At 46.2% G+C, this 24538-nt stretch overlaps 1 protein-coding gene across 1 annotated transcript in view; it reads right to left on the bottom strand.

The window, feature by feature from the left end:
- LOC142802995 (solute carrier family 2, facilitated glucose transporter member 8-like) overlaps positions 1-14009 on the bottom strand; it is a 166370-nt gene extending 152361 nt beyond the window's left edge. The window contains exons 1-3 of the mRNA XM_075888087.1: positions 13891-14009; positions 12252-12478; positions 3421-3743 (exon numbers count right to left, since the gene is read on the bottom strand). Of these exons, the coding sequence (XP_075744202.1) occupies positions 3421-3743; positions 12252-12478; positions 13891-14009 (669 nt within the window). The remainder of the gene's footprint in view (positions 1-3420; positions 3744-12251; positions 12479-13890) is intronic.
- Positions 14010-24538: the final 10529 nt, after the last annotated feature.

The following is a 24538-nucleotide window of genomic DNA, read 5'->3' as shown; positions in this document are numbered from 1 at the left end:
GACCACCGCGGCGGGGCTTGTTAGGGGCGAAGCTCCTTATAACGGCACCCGTTCGTCCCCGTAGTGTGTAACAAGTATAACATTTTGACCTCCAAGGTGCTGCCGGTGAGAGACTTCTTCTGTGCGTTGTTGAACAATAAAAATAGTGCTCAATGTACATGTCAATGGCTGCTAATGGGGAATGAGAGACAGGAGCATTCGGCTTTTAGTTAACGAGCAGGCTGCGATCACCATTAGCAGCCATTGGCATGTACTTTGAGCACTATCTGACAAGAAAGGGTTGCTACGTTATACTCGCTGGGTGTAACCTCCTTAGCTTTAGAAAGGTTTAGCGAGCATTGAGCCGCAGTGCCATGAATACAATGAACCTGTATATACCATGAATGAACTCGAGTTGGTTAAAACTGGGAAGTAGATACGAAGCGCAAGCCGTAAGAAAGTAAAAGCTGAGTTCTCCGCCTCTCATTTCCCATTAGCAGCCTTTGGCATGTACATTGAGCACTATCTGACTGAAAAAGTTTGCTACGTCATACTCGCTGGGCGTAACCTCCTTGGTTTTCGAAAGGTTTAGCGAGCGTTCGGCCGCAGTTCCATGAATACAGTGAACTAGTAGATACCATGAACTCGAGGTGGTTAAAGGTGCGAAGTGGACCCGAAGCGCAAGCCGTAAGAAAGTGTGTGTGTGCCACCTCTCGTTTAGTCCTTGGAATGTCCGCTGGATGGCGGTGCTTCTATATGGGGAATATATGATAAAAATATGCGAGATGGTGGGACATGGAGTGTTGAACAGATGGACGAGCGGACACTTAGACAGATGCATGGATGGACGCATGAACGGACGCAGGGGCGGCTGCATAGACGAACGCAGGGACGGACGCACGAACAGACGCACGCATGGACGTGCTGATGGACGCATGGACGGACGGAAGCAAGAACGAATGGACGGACGAATTCTTCGCCCCACTCTCCATCAATCACTCCGTGGATATGCTGCCATTTTTTAGAGACAAATGTCTTTCTTGGGAAACCTTCGACGCAAAAAATTTGATCTGTTTTTCTGTACAGTCCACCCTTGACGGCACCCTGAAAGGCGCTGGAGCGACCCGCCGATATCCCAAACGGCCGACCCCATCCGCAGCACTCACCAATATTTCTCAAGGTTCAGCGTTCACACTTGTGCGATTGTCAATTAAAAAGAAATTATTGCGCATATCTGAGGCACCATAACAACACGTCATTATTTTGTATTTATATCTTTTACTGGACAAGGCATACATAAGCAATTCTGAGGACCGTAGCGTTTATCACGCTGCACTGACCATGCAACGCTTGCACGAAAGAAAAGTGTTTCCAACGCTTTGCTAAGACGACACGGTGGTGACACCTACCCGTCGCCTTGCATTCTACACCTTATGACCTCCGAGACAAGCTACACGCTTCGTTTTTCAAGATAACAGCCAGATGGCGCTCACACCTCACGTGTGACGTGATTTGATGCGTTCGAAGTGTGGCAGCTTGGGCTAGTTAGTATGGGATGACGATGGTTAGAGCGGGAGAACAGTACGACGACACAGACACAAGAAGGACACGAAGGACACGAGCGCTAACTTCCAACTGGAAGTGGGAAGTTAGCGCTTGTGTTCTTCGTGTCCGTCTGGTCTCTTTGTCGCCGTTCTGTTCTCGCGCGCTCGTGTCCCTCGTGTTCTTCTTGTGTCTGTGTCGTCGTTCTGTTCACGCGCTATAACTATGGTCTTGATGCGTTCGTTCGCCTGCGCTGCACACTCGAGGCACTCTCGCCTCCAGAATACCATTCACCGATTTTTTTGCGCAGAACATCAAATAAACGTTTCGTTCACTCTCTCCAGTCACAAGAATATTGTCTTTAGATGACATTCGCGGTGCAACATGCAGATACGAGCATCCGGCGCCTGAAGCATCTGACATGCCCGAATCTTTTTGTTCCTTGCTCAATATTGTAAGATTCGACGTCAACGAATACCAAAAGGCTGTATAGAGCTGACAAACTGAACTGTGCTCACATTGTCGTCACCTCGTAGAAGAAATTGTGCGCTGCATCCGTCTGCTAGGAAACGTAGGGTTTTTGAAAAAAAGTTGGCCCTGACGCCACATACACAGGGCGGCCTGGGTTTACAAGTGCGATTCCAGAATCAGCTGTCGATTTTAAAATTTGTTTTCTAAAAACCTAAATGACTTATGGTTGTCTAATTTGGCACATATCACCAAGGTACCAACGCGAAAATATGTTCGAAGTATTATTGAAATTGGGGAATATCGAAAAAATGCCGGAGTTCCCTTTTGAGCAGGCCGCATATTAGGCCTACAATAGACCAATACTGGAATATGCCTGTTCTGTGTGGGATCCATTTCATGAACTACAAACTCATGCACTTCAGCGCATTCACTCAATTGCAGCAGTATTTATTCTGTTTAAATATGAGCGTACAAAAAGCTCCAGTTGTATGAAGAGAGAGCTTAATTGGTATTGCTCACAAGATTGATGACTATTCTAAGACAAACTATTTTATTCATTTCATAATAAGAAAAATGTTTTATTCCTTGAGAATCTTTTAAACTAGCACATTATCAGTCCTCTCCTCATGGCCGCAAAGTGAAAGTGTGGTCATACAACCTCAAAACTAATCTCTTTAAGCATTCTTTTTTTACACAAGTGATCTCAGAAAGGAATAATTTAACATCCTATTTATTTGGTCGCAAGGCTGCGGATTTATTCTTTGAACGAATGTGCCCCTCCCCCCCCCAAACGATGCCAACCATGGCGCTAGAGGTAAAGTTCCATATAAAAAAGTGTATATCTCCATCTATTGACGGTGAGCATAAACATTCGTAATTTAAACGTGAAGTCGCTGAGAAAAAAACTGCCATCGGCAGCGTTGACCCGATAAACGCACACAATAAATATCAGACTCCTGGCACTAACCAAACGAAAGCACTTTAAGTGACGGTGAAATATTCTACCAGAGAAACCAACCAGGCCTCGAAACTGCTTTGGAAAAAAGACCCCATGTAGGCATAATTGTGATGAAATGTCAATTGTATCTGCATGGCAGGCTATTTATATTTATGAACAACCCATGTTACTCACATTGCGCAGATGTCGCACTGATTTAAGGCCCACATTATGCTTATTCGCTTCAGCGCTTATTCTTATACGCTCGTACCACTTATTTATCGAAGAACACGTCTCGAAAAGCACAAGGTCATCGCTGCAGCAGTATGGGAAGTTATGTTGATTAGAAAAACATGTTATCAAGGTTAGTACAAGGAACGGGGAGCGAATGGGAGCGAGCTTGATGCCGCAGCGACCAGTATATCAGCAAAAATATGGTAGCGCGCTATATTGCCGCATATACTCCAACATCGCAATGGTGGCTCACTGACCTGCAAGAACCACCGCGGCGACTCAATGGTCCACCTCATGAGGAAAACGAAGAGCATGCTTGGTGCCAGGGAGAGGACGGCGAGCCACTGCCAAGGCAACGCGCTCGGAAACATGTTGGCGACCAATCGGCCGAGCAGGTAGCAGCAGTGCTCGATGCCGGCCACGATGCCACGGTCTTCGTCGGGAGCCACCTCGGACAGGTAGACGTATCCGGTCAGGCTACCCACGGCTCCGAACACGCCCGCCACGGCCTGGAATACGCAGATCAGGAATGCCGTTGGCACGTGCGGTAGCGTTGTGCACAGCACAGTCGCCAGTGTTCCTGCGTAAGAGAGGCTCATCGATGAAAAATTTCTCTGAAGAAAGGCTCCTCCTTCACTCAGAATTTATTTGGACTGTATACCAGCCAACGAGATCAAGTGAACTATATTTTGTAGGCGTCCTTAACATACGAAATTCTGAAGAAGAAGAAAACCCTGACGAACGATAAGCCCGAAGACCATAAATACATCAGAAAGTGTGTCCGTTAGTGAGCATAGGTTTAATGTAAAGAATAGTTGAACTAACCGAGACGTTGGATGTGATGGAATCGCATGCATCGCCAAGTCGCCATCGGGTCTGTGAAGTATAGAACGGCTGCGTTAGGTGAACGCATTGAAAATGGTAGAACTTAATCTGCTTGCCATTCTGCTTTTTCAGGTCGTGCTGCAGGGGGCGTGAATGTCACACAGGCGAGTTCAATGTAACTACGAATACGTTTTAACGTAGATATCAACGTCGATTGTGAGTGATTGGTTAATTATTTGATTGAATGATTGATTGAAACTCTAGTATGGTCTTGTGAACACGCAGAAGAGACTTCACGCCACCCGGCTAATCTCATGTAGGGACCGTCAAACTGAGCTTGGCGGACTGTTTACAGGTATTCTTGATGGCCAGGGTTTGATCGTGAAGTTCGGGGCTGCGTACGAGCACTGCCCACCTGTCCTCGCTGAACCCGGCAGGGGCGCCTGCGCAAGTAGGCGTTTGGTGTGTAGCGACACCACGGACCCGAGCTAACGGGGGAGTTTCGGCTCCCTCCCACGCCTAGCCGTGCATGGCTTTGCCGTGTCCGGGGAAAAGGGGATCCTGGGGGTTGAGCCGACGCTGGGTGATTGGACCTTTAAGGCCCCCCGGCAGAGGCAACACACCCCTTTGGCCCCGGCTTCACGTAGACGGCACCCCTGGGCTGACCCACCCAGGGGAAATCGGCAGTCGCCTTTTCCTATCTCTCTCTCCCTACATCTTCGTCTTTATCTCTCACTTTTTATCTGTCCTGTCTTCTCCTCTCTTCTGTTTACTTCCAAACTTCCTGGCGGCTAGGGTTAACCCTGTGCAAATAGCCTACCTTGGTCTAGGCGCATTGGGTTATAGTAGCGTTGTACGGCTGGCGTCTGCAGGTTTTAGCACCCGCAAACTTGTAGCGTCCCCTCGTTGGGCTCCGTGGTGGGTGGCCGCCAACGCTTCCGAAGAAAATTAAACTGGAATGCATAGAGCGTTTCCCTTGTTAAATGATCGTACCGCCTTAAAGCGTGTACGCACCGAAGACTTAGGCTTTTTCAAACGATCAAGTGAAAACTTCCCCCATTTTCATGTTATACATAGTGAGATAAGCAGCAAGCAAGCCAGAACCGTGTCAACCTTTGTAGTAGCCAGATGTCTCACAGAAACTCTTGGAGCCGGGTACAAAGTTACCAAAATGGCCAGCGGAGACCTCCTCCTTGAAGTTCGAGAAAAAGAACAGTTTGAAAAGCTACAGAATCTATCAACTTTTGGTGACACTCCCATCACTGTAACGCCACACAGATCCATGAACACAACCCGTGGAGTAGTATCTGATGCTGATTTGCTCAGCTTGACTGAAGAGGAACTTCTGGAGGGGTGGAAGAGTCAGAATGTGACCAATGTACAAAGGATCACCATTAGAAGAGACAACAAGGCAACTCCAACAAAACATCTAATACTCACGTTCGCTTCCAGTAATCTCCCAGAAAGTATTCAAACAGGCTACACAAAGACGTCGATCAGACCATACATACCTAACCCACGTCGTTGTCTAAAATGCCAGAAGTATGGCCACGGCTCACAAAGCTGTCGTGGTCACCAAACTTGTGCACAATGTGGAGTGTCAGGCCACAATTCTGACAATTGCGAAGAACCATCACACTGTGTGAACTGTGGTGGAAATCATGCCGCATACTCACGGTCTTGCTCATTTTGGAAGAAAGAAAAAGAAATAATCACTCTTAAAGTCAAAGAAAACATCACATTTAAGGAAGCAAGACGAAGAGTGTCGCCATTTTATGGCGCTACATATGCTGATGCGGCGCGTCAGGGGGCAACGCCGCACCAGCCTTCGCCACTCCTTCGGCCAGCGCAGAGCGAGCCGACGGCAGTGGCACCTGCCCCCAAGGCGGCAGTAGTTCAGTCTACTCCGCCTCCAAGCGAATTGAGGCCGGAGACTCCAGGGTCTTCGGGTCTCAAGGCCTCCCCTCACCAGGCGAGGCCTAAACTCCGAACCACAAGCTCGCATGTGCGGGCACCCAGTGCCTCTGAGGAGGCAATGGATACGTCGGCACCCTTGGTGCCGAAAGAGCGGCGTGGCTCCTTGGAGCGCGTCAAGGAAACAAAAAAGCAAATAACAGGGCCTGGTGACGGCCCTGTTAAGTGAACTCAAACTCCCCGTCTAAACAGCCACTCGCTTTTCGTACACACAGCATTATTTTACATTCACCATGAACACTCAAATTATACAATGGAACGTCAGGGGCCTTCTCAGAAACCTTGACGACATCCAAGAACTCCTACACGAACACTCACCAAAAGTGCTGTGTGTACAAGAAACACACCTTAATTCAAAACACACAAATTTCCTTCGCAAATACGTTATTTTTCGAAAGGACCGTGATGATGCCATGACATCATCCGGAGGTGTTGCCATCATAGTGAATCAAGGAATTGCATGCACACACTTACAACTCCAAACATCCCTTGAGGCAGTGGCTGTTCGAGCGGTTCTTTTTGATAAACTGATCACAATCTGCACTATTTACATTCCTCCTAGCTATCAGCTGCAGAAAAGTGATTTACACTCTCTAATTGATGAACTTCCGGAGCCTTATGTTCTCCTTGGAGACTTTAACGCGCATAGTAGGCTATGGGGTGACTCTCGGTATGACGCGCGAGGTCGACTGATCGAACAGTTCCTTCTCTCGTCGAGCGCGTGTCTCCTGAATCGAAAAGAACCAACCTATTATAATATCGCCAATAACACCTACTCCTCCATAGACCTAAGCATAGCATCTCCATCTCTCGTCCCTCTACTCCAGTGGAATGTCGTCACTAATCTGTACGGAAGTGACCACTTCCCCGTAGTCTTGAGCACAACTACAGTAACCGAGTGCCCACCACGTGTTTCCAAGTGGCTAATAAACAGAGCCGACTGGGAACAGTTTTATACTATCGCTAGTCTAGGTTGGAATGACATCTGTACTTCGAACATTGATGTTGCTGTGAACTACTTCACAGCGTTTTTGATTGATGCTGCTACAAAATGCATCCCACAAACAAATGGACAACCTGGAAAACGACGTGTGCCATGGTGGAACTCTGAATGCCAAAACGCGCGCAAACAGCAAAACAGAGCTTGGAGGCTGCTTCGGAACTCACCGACAGCCGAAAATCTTGAAACCTTCAAAAAAATAAAGTCTCAAGGCAGGAGAACGCGTCGGCAGGCCAGAAGAGAAAGCTGCCAGAAGTTTTTATCACGGGTTAATTCATACACACAGGAGGCTAAAGTCTGGAACATGGTCGGTAGGATAGCAGGAAAACAAGTACACACACTTCCCCTCGTAAACACTCAGGGTGATACCTTGGAAGATCAGGCAAACTTCCTCGGTGCACACTTCGAACAGGTATCCAGCTCGTGCCACTATACTGACACTTTCCAAAAATACAGAACAAGAATGGAAAAGCAGAAACTCGAACACAAATACACTAGATACGAGGCATATAACCAAGCTTTCAGTCTAGCTGAGCTCCAAACATCTCTAAACTCCTGCAGTACTTCCGCCCCAGGTTCAGACCGTGTGATGTATGAAATGTTAAAAAACCTACCAAACGAAACCCGAAAAACCTTACTTTGTTTGTACAATGCTATTTGGTCTTCTGGCACTATTCTTACCTCCTGGAAAGAGGCGATTGTTATTCCCATTTTGAAAGAAGGCAAGGACCCATCTTTAGCTTCGAGTTACAGGCCGATTGCACTTACAAGCTGCTTGTGCAAAGTCTTCGAAAAAATGATAAACGGCCGACTTGTACACTTTCTTGAAACAAACAATTTGCTCGACCCATTTCAGTGCGGGTTTCGAGAGAGTAGATCCACGACAGACCACCTTGTTCGTATCGAGGCACAGATCAGAGACACTTTCGTTCATAAACAATATTTTCTCTCTCTATTCCTCGATATCGAAAAGGCTTATGATACAACATGGCGTTTCGGAATTCTAAGAGACCTGTCCCACCTTGGCGTACGCGGAAGAATGTTTCACATAATCGAAAGTTACCTGTCAAACCGGACATTCCGTGTCCGAGTAGGCACGGTTCTTTCCCAAACTTTCGTTCATGAAACAGGCGTGCCACAAGGTGGTGTACTTAGCTGCACACTTTTTCTCATCAAGGTGAATTCCTTCCACTTGTCCATCCCTCGAAATATGTTCTATTGTACATATGTCGACGACGTTCAGCTTGGCTTCAAGTCATGCAACTTGGCCATGTGTGAGCGGCAGGTTCAGCTTGGTTTAAATAAGGTCTCCAAATGGGCAGATGAAAACGGATTTCAACTTAACCCACAAAAAAGCACGTGTGTCTTGTTCTCTCGAAAGAGAGGCATGCACTCGGAACCCGACATTCAACTGAACGGGCAACAACTGTCCGTCAAAGCCGAGCATAAATTCTTAGGCTTAATCTTGGACAACAAGTTGACCTTCGTACCCCACATAAAGTATTTAAAAACAAAATGTTTAAAAGCCATGAATGTTATAAAAGTGTTGTCACGTACTACGTGGGTTAGTGACAGGAAATGCCTCATGAACCTGTATAGAAGCCTTATTCGCACCCGCTTAGATTATGGGGCCGTTGTCTATCAGTCTGCTACTCAAAGTGCCTTGAAGATGCTGGACCCCGTGCACCATTTGGGCATCCGCCTTTCTACGGGTGCTTTTCGCACCAGCCCCGTAGAAAGCCTTTATGTTGAGTCAAATGAGTGGTCGCTTCATCTGCAAAGAACCTACATGTCCTTTGTATACTTCCTTAAGGTGAAAGCAGACAAGAGGCACCCCTCATACTCTACTATTAATGACTTGTCGAGCTCCATTCTTTTTCAAAACAGGCCTTCAATGAAGCAGCCCTTCTCAGTTCGCCTGAAGGGTCTAGCTGAGGGCACTGGAGTGTCACTCGAACACAGTTTAATGGCTCCTGTAGCATACCCGCTACCGTGGCAGTGGAAGACTATAGACTGCGATATGTCTTTTCTAGAGGTTACAAAACATGCGCCCATCGCCCATATCCGAACATATTTCCTGGAACTTCAACACAAATACACACGTCCTGAGTTTTTTACAGATGCCTCTAAGTCTAACTCCTCTGTGTCCTACGCTGCTGTTGGCCCTTCCTTTTCGGATGCTGGCCCTCTACATCCAGGCACAAGTATCTTCACAGCGGAAGCTTACGCGATACTTGTGGCAGCTAAACACATTAAACAATTACAAATACAAAAAGCAGTAATTTATACAGACTCCCTCAGTGTGGTAACGGCTCTGCACAGTCTTAAAAAACAAAAAAACCCTGTCCTTGTCTCACTTTACTCCATATTTTGCACACTCTACACACTCAACCAACATGTTGTGGTGTGCTGGGTGTCAGGGCACCGTGAGATCCAAGGCAACGTGAGGGCGGATCAGCTCGCTGCATCCGTCCACAAAAACACTGCCCCTACACCCATATCAATCCCGGTCCTTGATCTTAAGCCGTCTCTCAAACGAAACATCAGAGACTACTGGCAGAGCAAGTGGGATACACACACACAAAACAAACTACACATTATTAAGCCACACCTTGGTCATTGGCTGCCAGTATCAAAATCGCGTTATACAGAAGTAATACTAACGAGACTCAGGATAGGACACACATACGCAACACACACACATCTTTTGTCTGGTGACGATCCACCATTGTGCGACAAATGTGGTGAAACATTAACAGTCCTTCACATACTAATCCAGTGTAAACACTTAGAAACTCTAAGAAAACAACATTTTCCATTACTCTACCGACAACATATACCTTCACACCCTGCAATGTTTGTCGGTAGGGAACCACTTTTTGGTCATAAATCATTGTTAGCGTTTTTAAAAGAAATTCACAGCTTTCATGTCATATACCCGGGCATACCGTAGCATGACCTCTCCAGAGAGGTTTTTGCTGCGGTGGCTACACAAGAAAGCACATGCCTCACGGCCCTTGGACGCAAGGGTTTGAACGAGTGAGGCACTTGTGCTAATGCCATACATATCCACCATCGTATTTTATTATCACCAACTTTTGTCATCTGTTCACACCACACACACCTTCCACGGCATGCTCATGATTTTATTATTTGTATGTTTTTACCCGCCTTACTGCGAGGAATTTTATGGCCCTTATACAGCCACTTATCACAATCATTGTCCATATTTTTAGTAAGATGAACTGGCGCTCTTTGGCCGTGAATCGGCCCTTGCGCCATAAAACATCAAACATCATCTGTCCTCGCTGAAAATGGAGCCGATGCCTTCACATTCCCACAACACGTGGTTGAATGTTGCTAATAGCCCACAGGCAGGGCAATCCACACTTGGATATCGTTCAAGGTACACGGCATAAAAACCACAGGGTTAGCATACGCCCTGGCTTTAAATAGTTTGAGGGTAACCGCATGTCTGCGCGTTGCACAAGGCAGGGTGTGGGAGGGGGAATACCCGTCTTGACGGATAGAAGTGTTTTGCTGTTTGGCTAAACGTGAGTAAGGGTTCTCCGCAAGGCACAAAGAGTGCGGAGGCGGCGCGGTCAGTGAGCCCTCGCACATCCTCATATGCGCCCTCGTCGGGGTTAGAGGTGGTGCCCTCAATGGACCCCAGTTTAGCGGAAAACCAAACGAGAGAATGGGGCGTGATACTTTTGACGCTTTAGAGAATGCGCAAGGCCAGAGGGGCTACCATACTCGTTTCGTAGGCCTTGATATCCACATTGAACTTGTATATTAACTCTCTGCGAGTATTTAGCATAGCAAGCGCAATTGCAACCTGTTCTGCTATCACTGGCTTTGATGTTCGTACCGTGGCGGAGCAAGTGAGCCTGGAATTCGAGTCAACGATAGAAACAGCGTATGTCTCTTGTTGGAAATATGGCGCAGCATCCGCGAAGCTTGCATCAGTGGGGTTGCTACGTACGTGCTCGAGCAGAGCTTTACGTTAGAACAATTCTGCTACTTGAGGAGGGCCCGAAGCAAGCAGTTTCTTTGAACTCTCTAAACAACGAACGCGCTTTTTCGTTAAAGTTCTCACGAGGTGGTTTATTGCCATTCCCCGTGCTTAAGCAAAACACGTAGTTTGCAAAATGTCCTGTGAAAAGCGGCAAAGAGCGGTGGAAGCGTTTGCGTGTCCTTGCGCACATGCAAATGTGGTGCGGGCCCTTCTGAAGGGATGAGTGTGGTTCCACGTGCATCAGTATTTGACTGAAGACATACGCTCCAGTTATGAGATCAATAAATTGGTTCATATCACTCAGTGCACGTATCTTTATGTCACGAAAAGGTGCCACACGTCATCCCTCACGAATAAAACATAACCGCGCAACTTTTATTACTGTTTGAACTCTTCATATTATTATAACGCTCACTTTAAACACAAAAATGTCAGTAGCATTAAGCTTCACCGGCAGAAACGCTGAATGGTTCCCATGTGTTTGAGAAAGTGTGCGTGCGCAAAGCACATTCATGAACCTTTGAATCTTGGGCTGGTTTGAACGTGCGGTCGTCACTGTTATGGAGATAGTGTTTCAGCTCTTTCAGCAAGCCTCTTTTGCAGCGACCCCAGAGTTCAGGTTTGACAAAGCAATTTGCAATAGAGATCATGATATGACTTACGTCAGAGTTAACTTCACAGCTAACACAGTTAACTCAAACATCTAGCATCATTGCAATCCAGTTATCATTCAGGCAGTCATCAACTCAAGCTATGCGAATAGGACAAAAAAGAAACAAGTAAGTTTTTGCCACGGTATATTATACTCCCGCAAATGAAAGTGTTGTTTCCGTTTAGCATTGACATAAATTGTGGACAAGAGCGCGACGTGCACAGCCCATCAAAATCAAAGAGGCATTCCAAAGATGCGTAGTACCCACCGCGGTCGTCTATAGTGGTTTCAGCACTCGACTGCTTGCTCAAAGGTCACAAAGTTGACTCTCGAACACGCTGGCCATATTTCCATGTAGGAGAATCGCTACATGTTCGTGGACTTGTAAGTCAATGCACGTTAAGAACTTCAGGTAATTTATATTTTTGTAGCCCTCCAGGCATGCATAATCGTAGTGTAGGTTCGGTAGATAAGGCCATAACAATTGTTTTTGTTAAGATTCTCGACCCCAATAGACATTCCTGCACATCTACAGTTTACGTTATCAAAATACAAGGCAGAATAAACCGTGCACGAAAGACTGAACAAGTGCTTGCACAGATATGTGAGTGAGGCGTACCGAAGACTACACCGACGCCGTAGAGGTAGAGTGCCGTGACTCGACCGGTCGCCTGCATGAGCACACTGCCGACCACATATCCCATGATATGACCAACTTCCTTGACGTCGTCGACGGCTATGGCGACGTCTAGACCATAACGCGGGTCCTCCGCCAGTTTTTTGCGCAGTACGATGTCGACACTCACGCTGAAGCCCTGGCAGAAGATTCCCAGCCATGCTACGCGCCTCGAATAAAGAAAATTGGAGTGAAAATAAGTAAAAGCTTAATCCTATAGAGCCCCGTCATAGGTCCACAGATGATTATTATTGTCGGCAGACAATCAAAACTTATTTTTTTTTGTTCTAGTCTGCCAATAGGTAGTATTTTATTTATTTTCTTGGACCTCGTTAGTCAGCGTAAAACAAAGAAAAACGTGATGTTGCAATGAGCCCTTGATTGAGTGCCAATATAATTAGGAATGACAGAGAATTTCTGAGCAAAATTTGATGAGATATGAACATAAAAGCGCTGCTTTCGCTAGCTTGTTGTCACGAAGGGATGTTGCAAAGTATTATTCGCGAGTTGAGTTGAAGGTCAGCTTATAGAGTGGACAAGGGTGTGATTTTTTTGTAGATGCTGCATCGATGACGGCGTGTTCCGCAGGTGAGCAGCCTTATGTAGCGCGCTGACTGTTCTTGTCAGACTGTTCCCGTCAGGTTGAAAGTGCTCAGCATTTTCCTCGGCAAGGCATGCTGGTGTGGTGTTAGCAGTGCACCCCCGCACGTGTTTGTACGAGGCTGTAATCTTACTTCACATGTCAATGATGACCAAGTTGGCTTTCTTAACGTGGAGTCCCATTACAACAGCCTATTCATTCCTGTACTGCATTCTCCTATGGGTGCTGCTTCCAGCGCGTTCGAGTTGCTTGGCTTTCGGTATGCCAATGCCATTATGTAAAGCGGCCTTTCATACCGGTACAGGTTCGACTGAAAGACTAATGTTAACATGGCGTTCTTTAAACTACTGGTTTTATTTGCGGCTAGTTATTGACCCTTCAAATTATGTGAATTTATTGGTCAGGCATTGGGTCATTCTGAGCCTCAACGTCGACATCAATCATCGAGCCAAACTTTCGTGAAAGAAATGACTACCTCATTTACTTCCTAATAAAAGAAGAGCCATACCTCTCAGGGTTAATTTTACAGTTATTTAAGAGAAAATGGCCTTGCACCCAGTGAGCTAAGCAGAATGCCATATGTTACATTTCATTCAATAAACTTAATGAATGGTAATCAGCATCCTTAGTACCCTCGGTAACGTCACTTTCTTTGCGCAAGTGTTTATCTCTTTAGCTGGGCGAAGCACTGAATTCGACCGCCACACAATGGACTGACATACCAAGCAAGGTCAGCAGCTAACTCGTTTATCGAGCGACGTACTTAACAGAAGAAAACGCTGGTGTTTCCTTTATGTTTTAGCCGAACTTGCCGGTCACCCTGGCTCGCTTTCACTGACATCCACAACGCACCATGAGCACGGCGATATTATTAGTTTGAGCTATATGCGGGCGGAACCTCACGACGACGCCGACGGTGGTGGAAAGATTGAGCTGGGATATTGATATAGTAGCATATGCGCTGGGAACTGGCGAGCTCACCAAGACGGAGGGAAATGGTGCTCCTTTAAGATACGTCGACTCTGCAGGGCGATATCTCCCTCCACATGGTCCACTTCCTCCACACGCTTCTCTTCTTTGGAGGTCACGTCAGGCTGCATTTTTTCTGCTCTAGGTTCCAACACTGCTAGCCGGAAGGAGGGTAATCTTCTTCTCCTTCAGCTTAGACCAGGCCAACAAACGTGACTTCCTTTGACGATGATTGTGATATCTTCTTCTCTATAGCAATCATCACCAAGAACTGCCATGCTACCCTATGATTCATCATCCTAATCATCATTATCATCACCTGACAGCACCTGGCCGCACCTGCAAAAGTAGAGTACTAGGACTCAGTATCCTACTCAGGCGGTTCGTCTTTGCCCCGTGTAGATTATAGCAGGGCGCGCGACCTAGTCACGTTCTGCAGGAGATAATGAGGTTATTTTCTTTTCCATTCTATGTATAACATCAGAGCTTCTAATGAATCACCAGAAAGTTTTCCTAGGATAAATAATATAAAAAAGCCTAGATGCTTACTATCTAGACTTAGCGAATTTATCACAAATGGGAATCTTTTCTACTTGCGCTGCAGAAACAAACGTCCACGTTAGCCGTAATATGAACTACGGTACCTGTTGAGAGTGTGTCTGCGAGTGTATCTAAAAACACATGGGGGTTAAACCTTTGTGATCGGGTTTCCACACTAATCGAATTGACGTAATTATTTTCGGATAAGTGCTTGAATCCCTTCTGAAGCATTTAAAATATTTGGGGTATTATTGAAAAGAAATATTGAGAGAACCGATTCGAACGACACAGGTTCTCTGCATATCATATATATATATATATATATATATATATATATATATATATATATATATAGAGAGAGAGAGAGAGAGAGAGAGAGAGAGAGAGAAGAATACCTTCGGTGTCCGAAGTTGAAGTTGTCCTAAACTTCAAAGAGGAACGAGCCGCCAGCGGACTACACTGAAAGGTGAAATACTAGAACGGCGGCTCCCTGCCCACTTGCGGAAGAGTGGGTGCGGGGTGGTATTGTTGACAATGATGACATTGCTCATCTACTTCTGCCCTAGTCTGTTGAGATGCTGCCCCTTTCTAATTACGCTGTGTCGGTCTTGCTTCTTCTGCTAGATTTTCTATATTTTATTTAATCTTTGTCCACCTGTTTCGCTGTTTCTTCTTCTTTTTTTCTCTCTCTTTTCTTTTTTTACTTTTCTTTTGACCCCTTCCCTCCTGTCTCGACAGGCCATAAAAAGACACGGAACATGTGTAAATAGTATTACGTCTTGAAAAAGACGGGGTTCCCGTCGAAACGTCGGCACAATAAACAGTTAATAAACAGTTGTTATGTGAGAGCGCACCTACTTTCATATATATATATATATATATATATATATATATATATATATATATATATATATATATATATATATATATATATATATATATATATATATATATATATGAGATCTAACAGACAATATTGCCAAGGAAAGTATAGGATAGGTTTTTAGATCAAATGGTAAAGATAATGTGAAGAAAAAAAGGGAGTGAAAAGATAACTTGCCGTGGGCAGGAACAAAACCTGCGACCTTTGAGTCATGTGTTCTATGCCCTACCACTAACCTACTACTACGGCTACCCTGCCAGCCACTTCATTAGGTATATATGTGAATGTTAAACGTGGGAGTGCCAGTCAGCGCCATCTGCAGCCATGGCGGCGAGTGCGGCACACTCTTTATGAGCCTGTATGGCGTCACGTAGCACGTGAACTTATTACGAGCTGGCAGCTGACCAATAGTCCCTCGTATAGAACCTAAGGCACCAAGTCTGCTAGTACGAGACCATCAAAGACTTCTTTAATAAAAGTCTAGAATTCTTCTTTTTCTGAAACAAAAAAAAAGTTGAAACAGGATGAATTTGAAAGTGGAATAATAAACTTTATTGGATTACATTGAAGCTGTGCATTGAAGGTAAAATAGAATTCGTCCAAGTATTATCAAAAAATCTAGCAAAGATCGACATCAAAACCTCAGCTTTTTTTTCCCCCTTGGCGAGCTTTTGCAATGCGTCAGCACTTTTCCCGTCACTCTGGCCAAGAGACAAAGCCCTGAGAGAAAGCGCATTTTGTCCACATAAACCTATTCTAAGCATGCGGAAAACGGTACCGAAAGTGTTTTTGCGTAAGGCAGAGTATCCTTTACAGGAAGTGGGGTAATGTTCGGTTGACTCATTTACTCCGCAAAGAAAACAATAAATGAAGGCTGCCAGACCAGCTCTGTGTAAATATAAATTTTGCTGCGGAGTTCAACAATGCATTCTAGGGATTGTGACTTCAATTACTCGAGTTTGACTTATTTTACTAATCGATTGTACATGAAGTGCCTTAATTCTAATGTGGCCGTTAGTGACTGTACTAAAATTTAATCTTACTGCAGGTAAAACACCAATTCAGAAGTGAGTGCGAGTTTTCTCTTCTTCTACGAATTTAATATTACGAACATAAAAAATTCCTTCAATTAAATTTCCAGACTAGATGTTAGCACAATTTAGTGCACATTATCTGTGGTATATGGCACGCAGTTGTTTTATGGACTGAAATCAATCTAGCAATGTTCGAATAAAATAATTCTCGAGCATTTCATGATATGATTATAGTTTTTAAGAGATTAGGGAGCTCTTGAAACGATTTTTTTACAATTTTGCTGTTATTTCGTCATTACCTGGAGTGGAATTTCGAAACATAGGCGATATTAAGCATCGATCCCTTATTGAAGCCGTCAATCGGTAGTTCGTATTTATTTTATGGTGTGTGACTTGTGTGGTCTCGGATTGGGGCACGTTCTCAAAGCACAAGGACACACTTAACGCTGTCTAAACGCGCGAAACACACACATTTATTCATTTTTTTCCAAAACGACGATATTGCCAGCGAAATCAAAATACATCAGTTGTAACCAACACACTAAAAAACCTTACACTATATTGCATTACACTCAATCAAACACAAGGTAGCAAGAAGGCAGCGCCGCCAACATTCGACTCTCCACGATGGCCCACGGCAGATGACCAGACGGAATTCGACAGGTGGCTGCGCAGAGACTTGGACCATGTGAGTCTCTCGACAACAACCAGCATCCACCCAGCACCCAGCCTAGACGCAGATGAGGCAGCCGCAAGGACACATCCACTCTGTATTGTGTCCCTACTCGCTCACCACACACAGCTGCTTACCGAGTGATCAGAGCTCACCGTCTTTGCCGTGTCACGATGCCCCGGCGCCAAGCCGCAAGACAAGAAAGCAAGGTTACCCGACTCCTCGGGGCAATAGGTAGAAAAACGATTTACGGAAACTCGGACCACCTACGAGGCTTTCATACTAACTCAGTTCAGGCTTGGCCTGATCCACGTGCTCTAAAGTTTGCTCACCCTGGAATGCAGACCACGAGGCTCTCGTACCAACAACTCAACAACACTCCTATAAAAAGAACAACAACAAAAAGATCCACTTGTGAGCCGCAACGACAACAAAAAAACTCAACGTGCTGACTTGTTGAAACATGGCACCACAACCATTCTGCTCGCTCTCAACAAATCACACCACCGACGCTTGCAATGAAAATCCCCCTTAACTTACTCTACCCGAGTTGAGAAGACTGTTCCGAACCACAAAAAACTGCCGTCCGGTGCTCCAAGAATTCAACACTGGGCAGCTAGTGTGCAGTCCCGGAAAGAGTCCCACTCTAGAAACACACCGACACTGGTGGCGCCATCGAAAGGTACCAGACACACTCATTTATTCAATTTGTCGTAGAACAGCAATATTGCCAGCGAAATAAAAAAAACATCAGTTGTGATCAGCACGCTGAAAAAAACTTCACACAACATTACAATAGACTCAATCAAACACATGATTGATTTATTTGTGGGATTTAACGTCCCTAAACCACAATATGATTGAGAGACGCCGTAGTGGAGGCTCCGAAATTTCGAGCACATGGGGTTCTTTAACGTGCACCCAAATCTGAGCACACGGGCCTACAACATTTCCGCCTCCATTAGAAATGCAGCCGCCGCAGGAGGGATTCGATCCCGCGACCTGCGGGTCAGCAGCCGAGTATCTTAGCCACTAGACCACCGTGGCGGGACACTCAAACACAAGATAGCACGAAGGCAGCGGCACTAACGTTCGACTCAACACGAGGGCCCACGGCAGACGGCCCGCGATGCATCCACCGAGGACCCGCCGCGAGAGACAACCATTCAGGCCCACCGCCAAGGGTCAAAAAGACTCGCCAATATGTCATGTGCCGCCTCTCAGCCTCTTCGCCAGGCGTCACTGCTGGCGCTATTCCATTCTCAACGATGATGATGGTGCTGGTGATAAACGCTCGCCAGTACAACACCAGCTACCACTCAATGATTCTGAACCCTAAATGTTGCCTATCCGGGAAACACGTGCGTGCCACGAGGTGCCAACAACTTCACAGGGGTGACAGCACCCCCATGCGTGACAGAAAGAAATCTGCTTTCCATAACTATTTAGCTCAAGTTTTATTTCTTCCTCAGAGTACACAAAATATCCTATGATGGAGCGCTGAATAATTTGCTATTGTATTGCTCAGTGACGCAGCCATCCTCTACTTTAGATAACGTGTGCTTGAATATGGCTCCATAGAAATCATGATCACGCCTACATTCCGGACACTAGTTACAATACTTTTCCAGGCGGCTTTTTATTTTTTATAGTCAGCTTACTGACCCGCGTCTCACTAAAGGTTGAACAAATGAATTATCTTCAATTGAACCATGAATTCCGAACTTGCTTAGTAGTTTCTAGAGCACAAATTTTTCGCAACTTTTGTTCATCAGAAGCATCGCATAACGAACAAATTGCTTACACCAAACAACTTTTTATGGTGCTGTAGCTAATAAAAATATTGGTTTGTTTAGCTGCGAGAGTCAATGAATGGGAAGTATATATAACTGGCTGGTGATCACTATTGATGGCACTATGAACACTCGACCACAAAGATACAGAAAGACAACTCTGCAAGAGAACGTGAGATTGATTACACAGCAGTTTAGACCTCTGACAAATGTACAAGATCCAGAGTTTTCCCGAGTGAAGTTTTTATCTATTGATCAGTTCCATAGTCGGTTACCACAGGAATATGAACTGAGACACCAAGAAATATCATGTGGATCAAATTCCCCAGAAATTGCCATATCACTTCCGCAAGACAGCTACACTGTAAACAGAAATAAGCCGAGATGGGAGTAAATGACCCTGTCCTCTAGCGCACGCCCCGATGGGAGTTATAGAAACACCGTCCTGAGGGAGTAAAAAATTACTCCCCATTAGTAGAAGGTTTTTGCATGGTGCCAGGGGGGTTTTTATTTACATCCATTGGGGAACTTCTTCAGGTCAGAATGGGAGTAAATTTTTTGCATCGACCGAGAAAAAAATTACGTCAGCCGCCTTACCATGCGCAAGCATAACTTGTATTACATTACATTTAATGCGCACAACAATGATTACAGTACACAAACATTATCACAACGTTCACGTAATATCGCAACACTCACACTCACCACAGCTTGCCACACGCAGTACACACCTACCATATAGTCACCGGGTATATATAAGCACCACATTCTTACCTCCCATGTAGCCCCGGTGAAAGCCTTTTTAGCTAATAATTAAGCAATAAATACGCACGGCGTAAGTATGAACTTGCGGTGGTCTGATGTAAGCACTTCAACACACATGCCTTTTATCCTAAGCCTGCCTAATATTAAATATTTTTCTACTATAGCGAAAAAGCTTTATCAGTTGACGCTCTGTCGTACGGGCTGAATTTGCATTAGCAGTACTGTTTGTGGATCCGTAAAATGCACTGAATCGTACACAAAGTGCGCGCGACCTTGAGTGAACACATTAACGAGGCACATTTAGCAGCTCCAGCGATGAACCGAGGTAGACTGCCGCTACCGCGTTCGACGACTAGGCCTCACTCACGAGTACGGCACGGTGATTCGATGAATGAGAGCTGGCGATCACAAAATGCTTGCTGATGTGCAGTTTACGCCTCGTTGTTTTAGGGGCGAAGCTCCTTAGGGCGTGGGCTGTGCGTCCCCTGTAGGCTGTATGTAGCCACCTCTAGTTTAGTTCTTGCAGTGTTCACTAGATGGCGGTACCATACCCTGTATGTAGCCACCTCTAGTTTAGTTCTTGCAGTGTTCACTAGATGGCGGTACCGTCCCCTGTATGTAGCCACCTCTAGTTTAGTTCTTGCGGTGTTCACTAGATAGCGGTACCGTCTCCAGTATGTAGCCACCTCTCGTTTAGTTTTTGTATTGTTTACTAGATGGTGGTACTTGTAACTGATGATGAAAAGATGCAAGATGTTATAAACTAGAAAGCGGTACTTGTAGTTGATGAAAGACGCGAGATCTTATAAAATAGGAATGATGTCACATATGGCGTGTGTCATGGGTTGAAGGCAATCGTTCGATTTTGTGCGGCGACGTACGCTAGGGGGAGCGATGTAATAAAATCGAGTGGGCAAAATGTACAGAGGATTCATGGTTTACCAGGTTTACCTCCGGAGCTTCGCCCACTCATCATCATTCACTTCGTGGATATGGCGGCACTTTTTCCCGTGCACAGAAATAGGTGTCCGCTATCCACGCAGTTTAAGCTACGGAGCGATAGACCTAAACGAATGAGATGGTTCACAGTCGCTGTTCCCATTGCTCGCATGCATTGCATGTATAGCTCGCAGAGCTCGCCACGGCGGCCGGTGCGCAGTGCGAGCTCGATACGATGCCGGCTTGATACCGACGCCATAGCGAGGCCTTCCTACCGCTTAGATGTTGCAGCCGGTGAAATACCGGTGACACTCCGAGAACTCACCATCGGCGGAGACGGGGCGAGCGCGTCGCCAGCGCAACTCTCACACCGGTTGCTGACCAGCCTGCCGTGGTCAAGCGAAGCCTACTTCGAACCGCTTCGAAGTTTTACGGTGCAATCGCTGACGATCGTAATCCGCCTCGTTCGGTGCTCGCCTTGTAGTTAGTCATTGACAGCTGCGGTTGCAAGGCGCAGAAGACTGTTATACATCCCAGCAGCCTTCATTTTTTGTGAAACAATTTCTTTGCCTCGCCGGTGGTCGGTGCTAGTTCGTAGCGCTTGCCGCGGTGGCCGGCGCGCAGTGCGAGCTCGATACGATGCCGGCTTGATACCGACGGCATAGCGAGGCCTTCTTACCACTTAGATGTTACAGCCGGTGAAATACCGGTGACACTCCAAGAAGCCACTATCGGCGGAGACGGGGCGAGCGCGTTGCCGGCGCAACTCTCATGCCTAGTTCACACTGAAACATCCGCTTTCTACAGCGACCGAATTTCCCCTGCCGCCGAAACGCAGCGTCGTTCGCACTGGACGCGCCCCGTGCCGCCGAATAGGCCATCTAGTACGGGGCGAACGCGGGATGGATGCGCTGTCACCCGGTTGTTGTCGCGGCTCGCAAACGCTACTACGCCATCCGGTGGTGTATACTTCGACGATTCTCGTACGCAAGAAAAGACAGTACTGCTTACTTTGCTGGCAAGTGGCTGTCTTGTAATGCACGAAGAGCAGAAAAACCACCGACGCCAGCGGCGTTGGTGGGCACGTTTTGCTCTGAAAGACCACAACAAGCTCGGTCACGCTAACAGCAAGCTCGGTCACCTCTTTCACGAAATACGGAAGCGAAGTAGGCACAGAGTAGGTTAAACCCCCGTTGGTTTCAACATTCAGTTACGTGCACTGCGGCATAACAAGTGAGTAGGGCTTGGCCGCCATTTTTCAAAATTCTTTGACTAGCGCTCCTATTGGTCCGCGGTGACCGATTCGGCGGCAGACGCCGCAAAAATCGGTCCGAGAGCGATCGGCGCGGAGAGGGCCCTTTCGGCGGATCTCACCTCCGCCGAACCGGATTCGGAGCACTTTCGGCGGCCGGAATGCTCAGTGTGAACGCGGCCTCAGACCGGTTGCCGGGCAGCCTGCCGTAGTCGAGCGAAGCCTACTTCAAACCGCTTCGAAGTTTTTGACGGTGAAAATACAGGAGCAGCTGCTGACGATCGTAACAGCTTACTTTTGCTACCATTAATTTATTCTTCGAAGTTTTTTGTTACTGGGCTCTTTGAAGCACGGCATTCACGGCGTTTCGTTGAGGAATCAGACCGATGTGCATGGTGGTTTAACGGTGCGAAATATACTGAAATTTTCACAGTAAATACCAACCGGTCGTTGCTATTCTTCGCTGCACTAATAATTTCGTTGACTGTTGACGGATGCTTACACGGTTAGCCACACAAAGCACATGTGTTTCACACCGGCGGGCAAACATATGCCCGTACACACACACACACACACACACACACGTCACGCCCAAAGAAGGTTTTTAAAGCTCCTATAGAGAGTTTGTAACCACGTGACCTGAAACTCCCTGGGGAGTGTAACAAGGTCATGTCGTTCATAAACTCTGTGATTAGGCAGGGGGCGTTTTACGATGACATGTGCCGAGTTCACTCCCTACCAGGGAGTAAATAATTGGGGCAGGGGAGTTTTGTGGGCTCATGTGCTGGAGAAACTCCTATCTCGGCTAACTTTTGCTTACAGTGTAGTACACTGGACACCGTAGGGATAATAAGTGTTTATAATATATACAGAAAAACACCTGGGAAGGCTATTGAATCTGTTTTTTTATGTATGAACGATGCTCGGTTGTCCAAAATTGTAACTAAAGTGGTGCCACCAATTGTCGATTTGCTCGATAATTAGTGAGACCACTTCCGCGAACAAGGTGCTGGAAAAGGCGCACGAGAGACGAAAATTCGTTACATAGTACAATGGACACCGTAATGATACAGAGTGTTTTAATATATAGAGAAAAACACCCGGGAAGGCTATTGAATGCGTTTTTTATGTAATATTGATGTTTCGTTGTCCAAAGATAGGACGAAAGTGTAACGCCTGCTCCAGCCTTAAAGCGCGCTATTTTGCCTTATTGGGAACTGCAGCAAGGCGTTCCGTAACGGTGCACCTCCACCGCTTCAATTTGGTTCATGGTGGCTTCGAATCCACTGGTGTTTTGCAGCATGCGGACACGCCGATATCTGTTCACCATGAGATTTGCACGACACCCACCTGGCTTTTTTTTTTCTTTCTTTCCGGCAAGTTTTCAATAAACAATGGAATGACTTTAGGTTGTGATCGTGTTGCACGAATTTCAGCAGATGGTCACAGGTATATCAGTACTTTGCGAATCTAGAGGGTCCTTTCTGTTTTTTTGAAGTTTTTGATAGAAGAAACACAACAAAACAAGGAATCACATTGATTGCATATTGAACACTTCTAACCTCACACAGTATAACAAGACGTTGAAAAGCGTTACTTGAGTTAAGTAATAAAATACCAAATCGTGGCTATGAATCGCAGGGGTTTGACGAGTCAGAAAAAAAAAGCACACGCTCAATCTTGTTAACACGAAGAACGTTTCGATCTAAGTGTAGCCGTAGCAACTTTTGCGTATTAGAATATCCGGAATTCAGGATTTTATGCTTAGCACAACGGCATCGTACTTGGCATCGTGCGTGCCACTGGACACTTGATTTGAAAGAGTTCAAGAGATCCGTCAACAGAAGTCGAGCGCTTCAAAACGGCCTCTTGGGGTTGCCCATGCCGTTCACGCCCCTGAAGGCTTCACTGCCTTTCCGCCTCCCAGGTCGCCGAAACGTTGCGGCCGAGGCGCCGGTAGCCGCCGACGGCTGTTGTGGCCCCTTCGAAGGCGCTGCTTTTACCGAATGCCCAGACGGCACTGCTGCAGCTGCGTTATTCGGCTGCTGTGTTGGACGGTGAACAGGTGCGACGTCTGGCTTCGAGGCCTTCTCCTGTGCTATTGCAGCACGTTGTATCGTCTCCTTGTGGCGGTGCTGGGAGAAGGTGGGCACAATAGAGTAATAAGGCCGGAGTATGCAAAGTTGGTGATCCGGTAATAAGTCCTACAATTCACGGGGTTAAAAGATGCACCGCGGCATCGCAGGCCGTTAAACTGCTTGGCCATCCTCAGCCGAGGCGAGACACTCAAGTGGCAAATGAGCCCCTGTAAACTCCTTTTTCGCATTTGATTTACTCGATAATTAGTAGGACCACTTCCGAGGACAAGCTCCTGGAAAAGGTGCACGAGAAGCAAAAATCCGCTTCATCGGTAAGCCTTAGTTGGGCCAGTAAAGTTATTTCAACGAGGACTACTATCAATGTATTGCGACAGTGGAAGTACTCGCAATATCATTCAGTATTACGCACATCCAGTCATCCAATATCGATAAACAGTACAGAAAGGTAATTTTACAAGATTTGGTGAGAGATGCTCAACTATAACAGCTTCTGCCATGCGCAATGTGGTGCGTTTTCGGGTGTCTTAATTAGGCACCGCTATCTCCTGCAAAGAATCATTGTTCTACTATAAACGCCTGCCCACCTGCACCTTACGCCGACAGGTAACAAACGCAGCTTTTTTGTGGCACAACCACCTCGTCCCCGTCTTATTTTTTTCGAAGCACGTCACGAGAAACTTGT

The sequence above is a fragment of the Rhipicephalus microplus genome, chromosome 3, assembly GCF_043290135.1.
Source record: "Rhipicephalus microplus isolate Deutch F79 chromosome 3, USDA_Rmic, whole genome shotgun sequence".
Taxonomy (NCBI): domain Eukaryota; kingdom Metazoa; phylum Arthropoda; class Arachnida; order Ixodida; family Ixodidae; genus Rhipicephalus; species Rhipicephalus microplus.
This window is presented reverse-complemented; position numbering and strand designations above follow the sequence as displayed.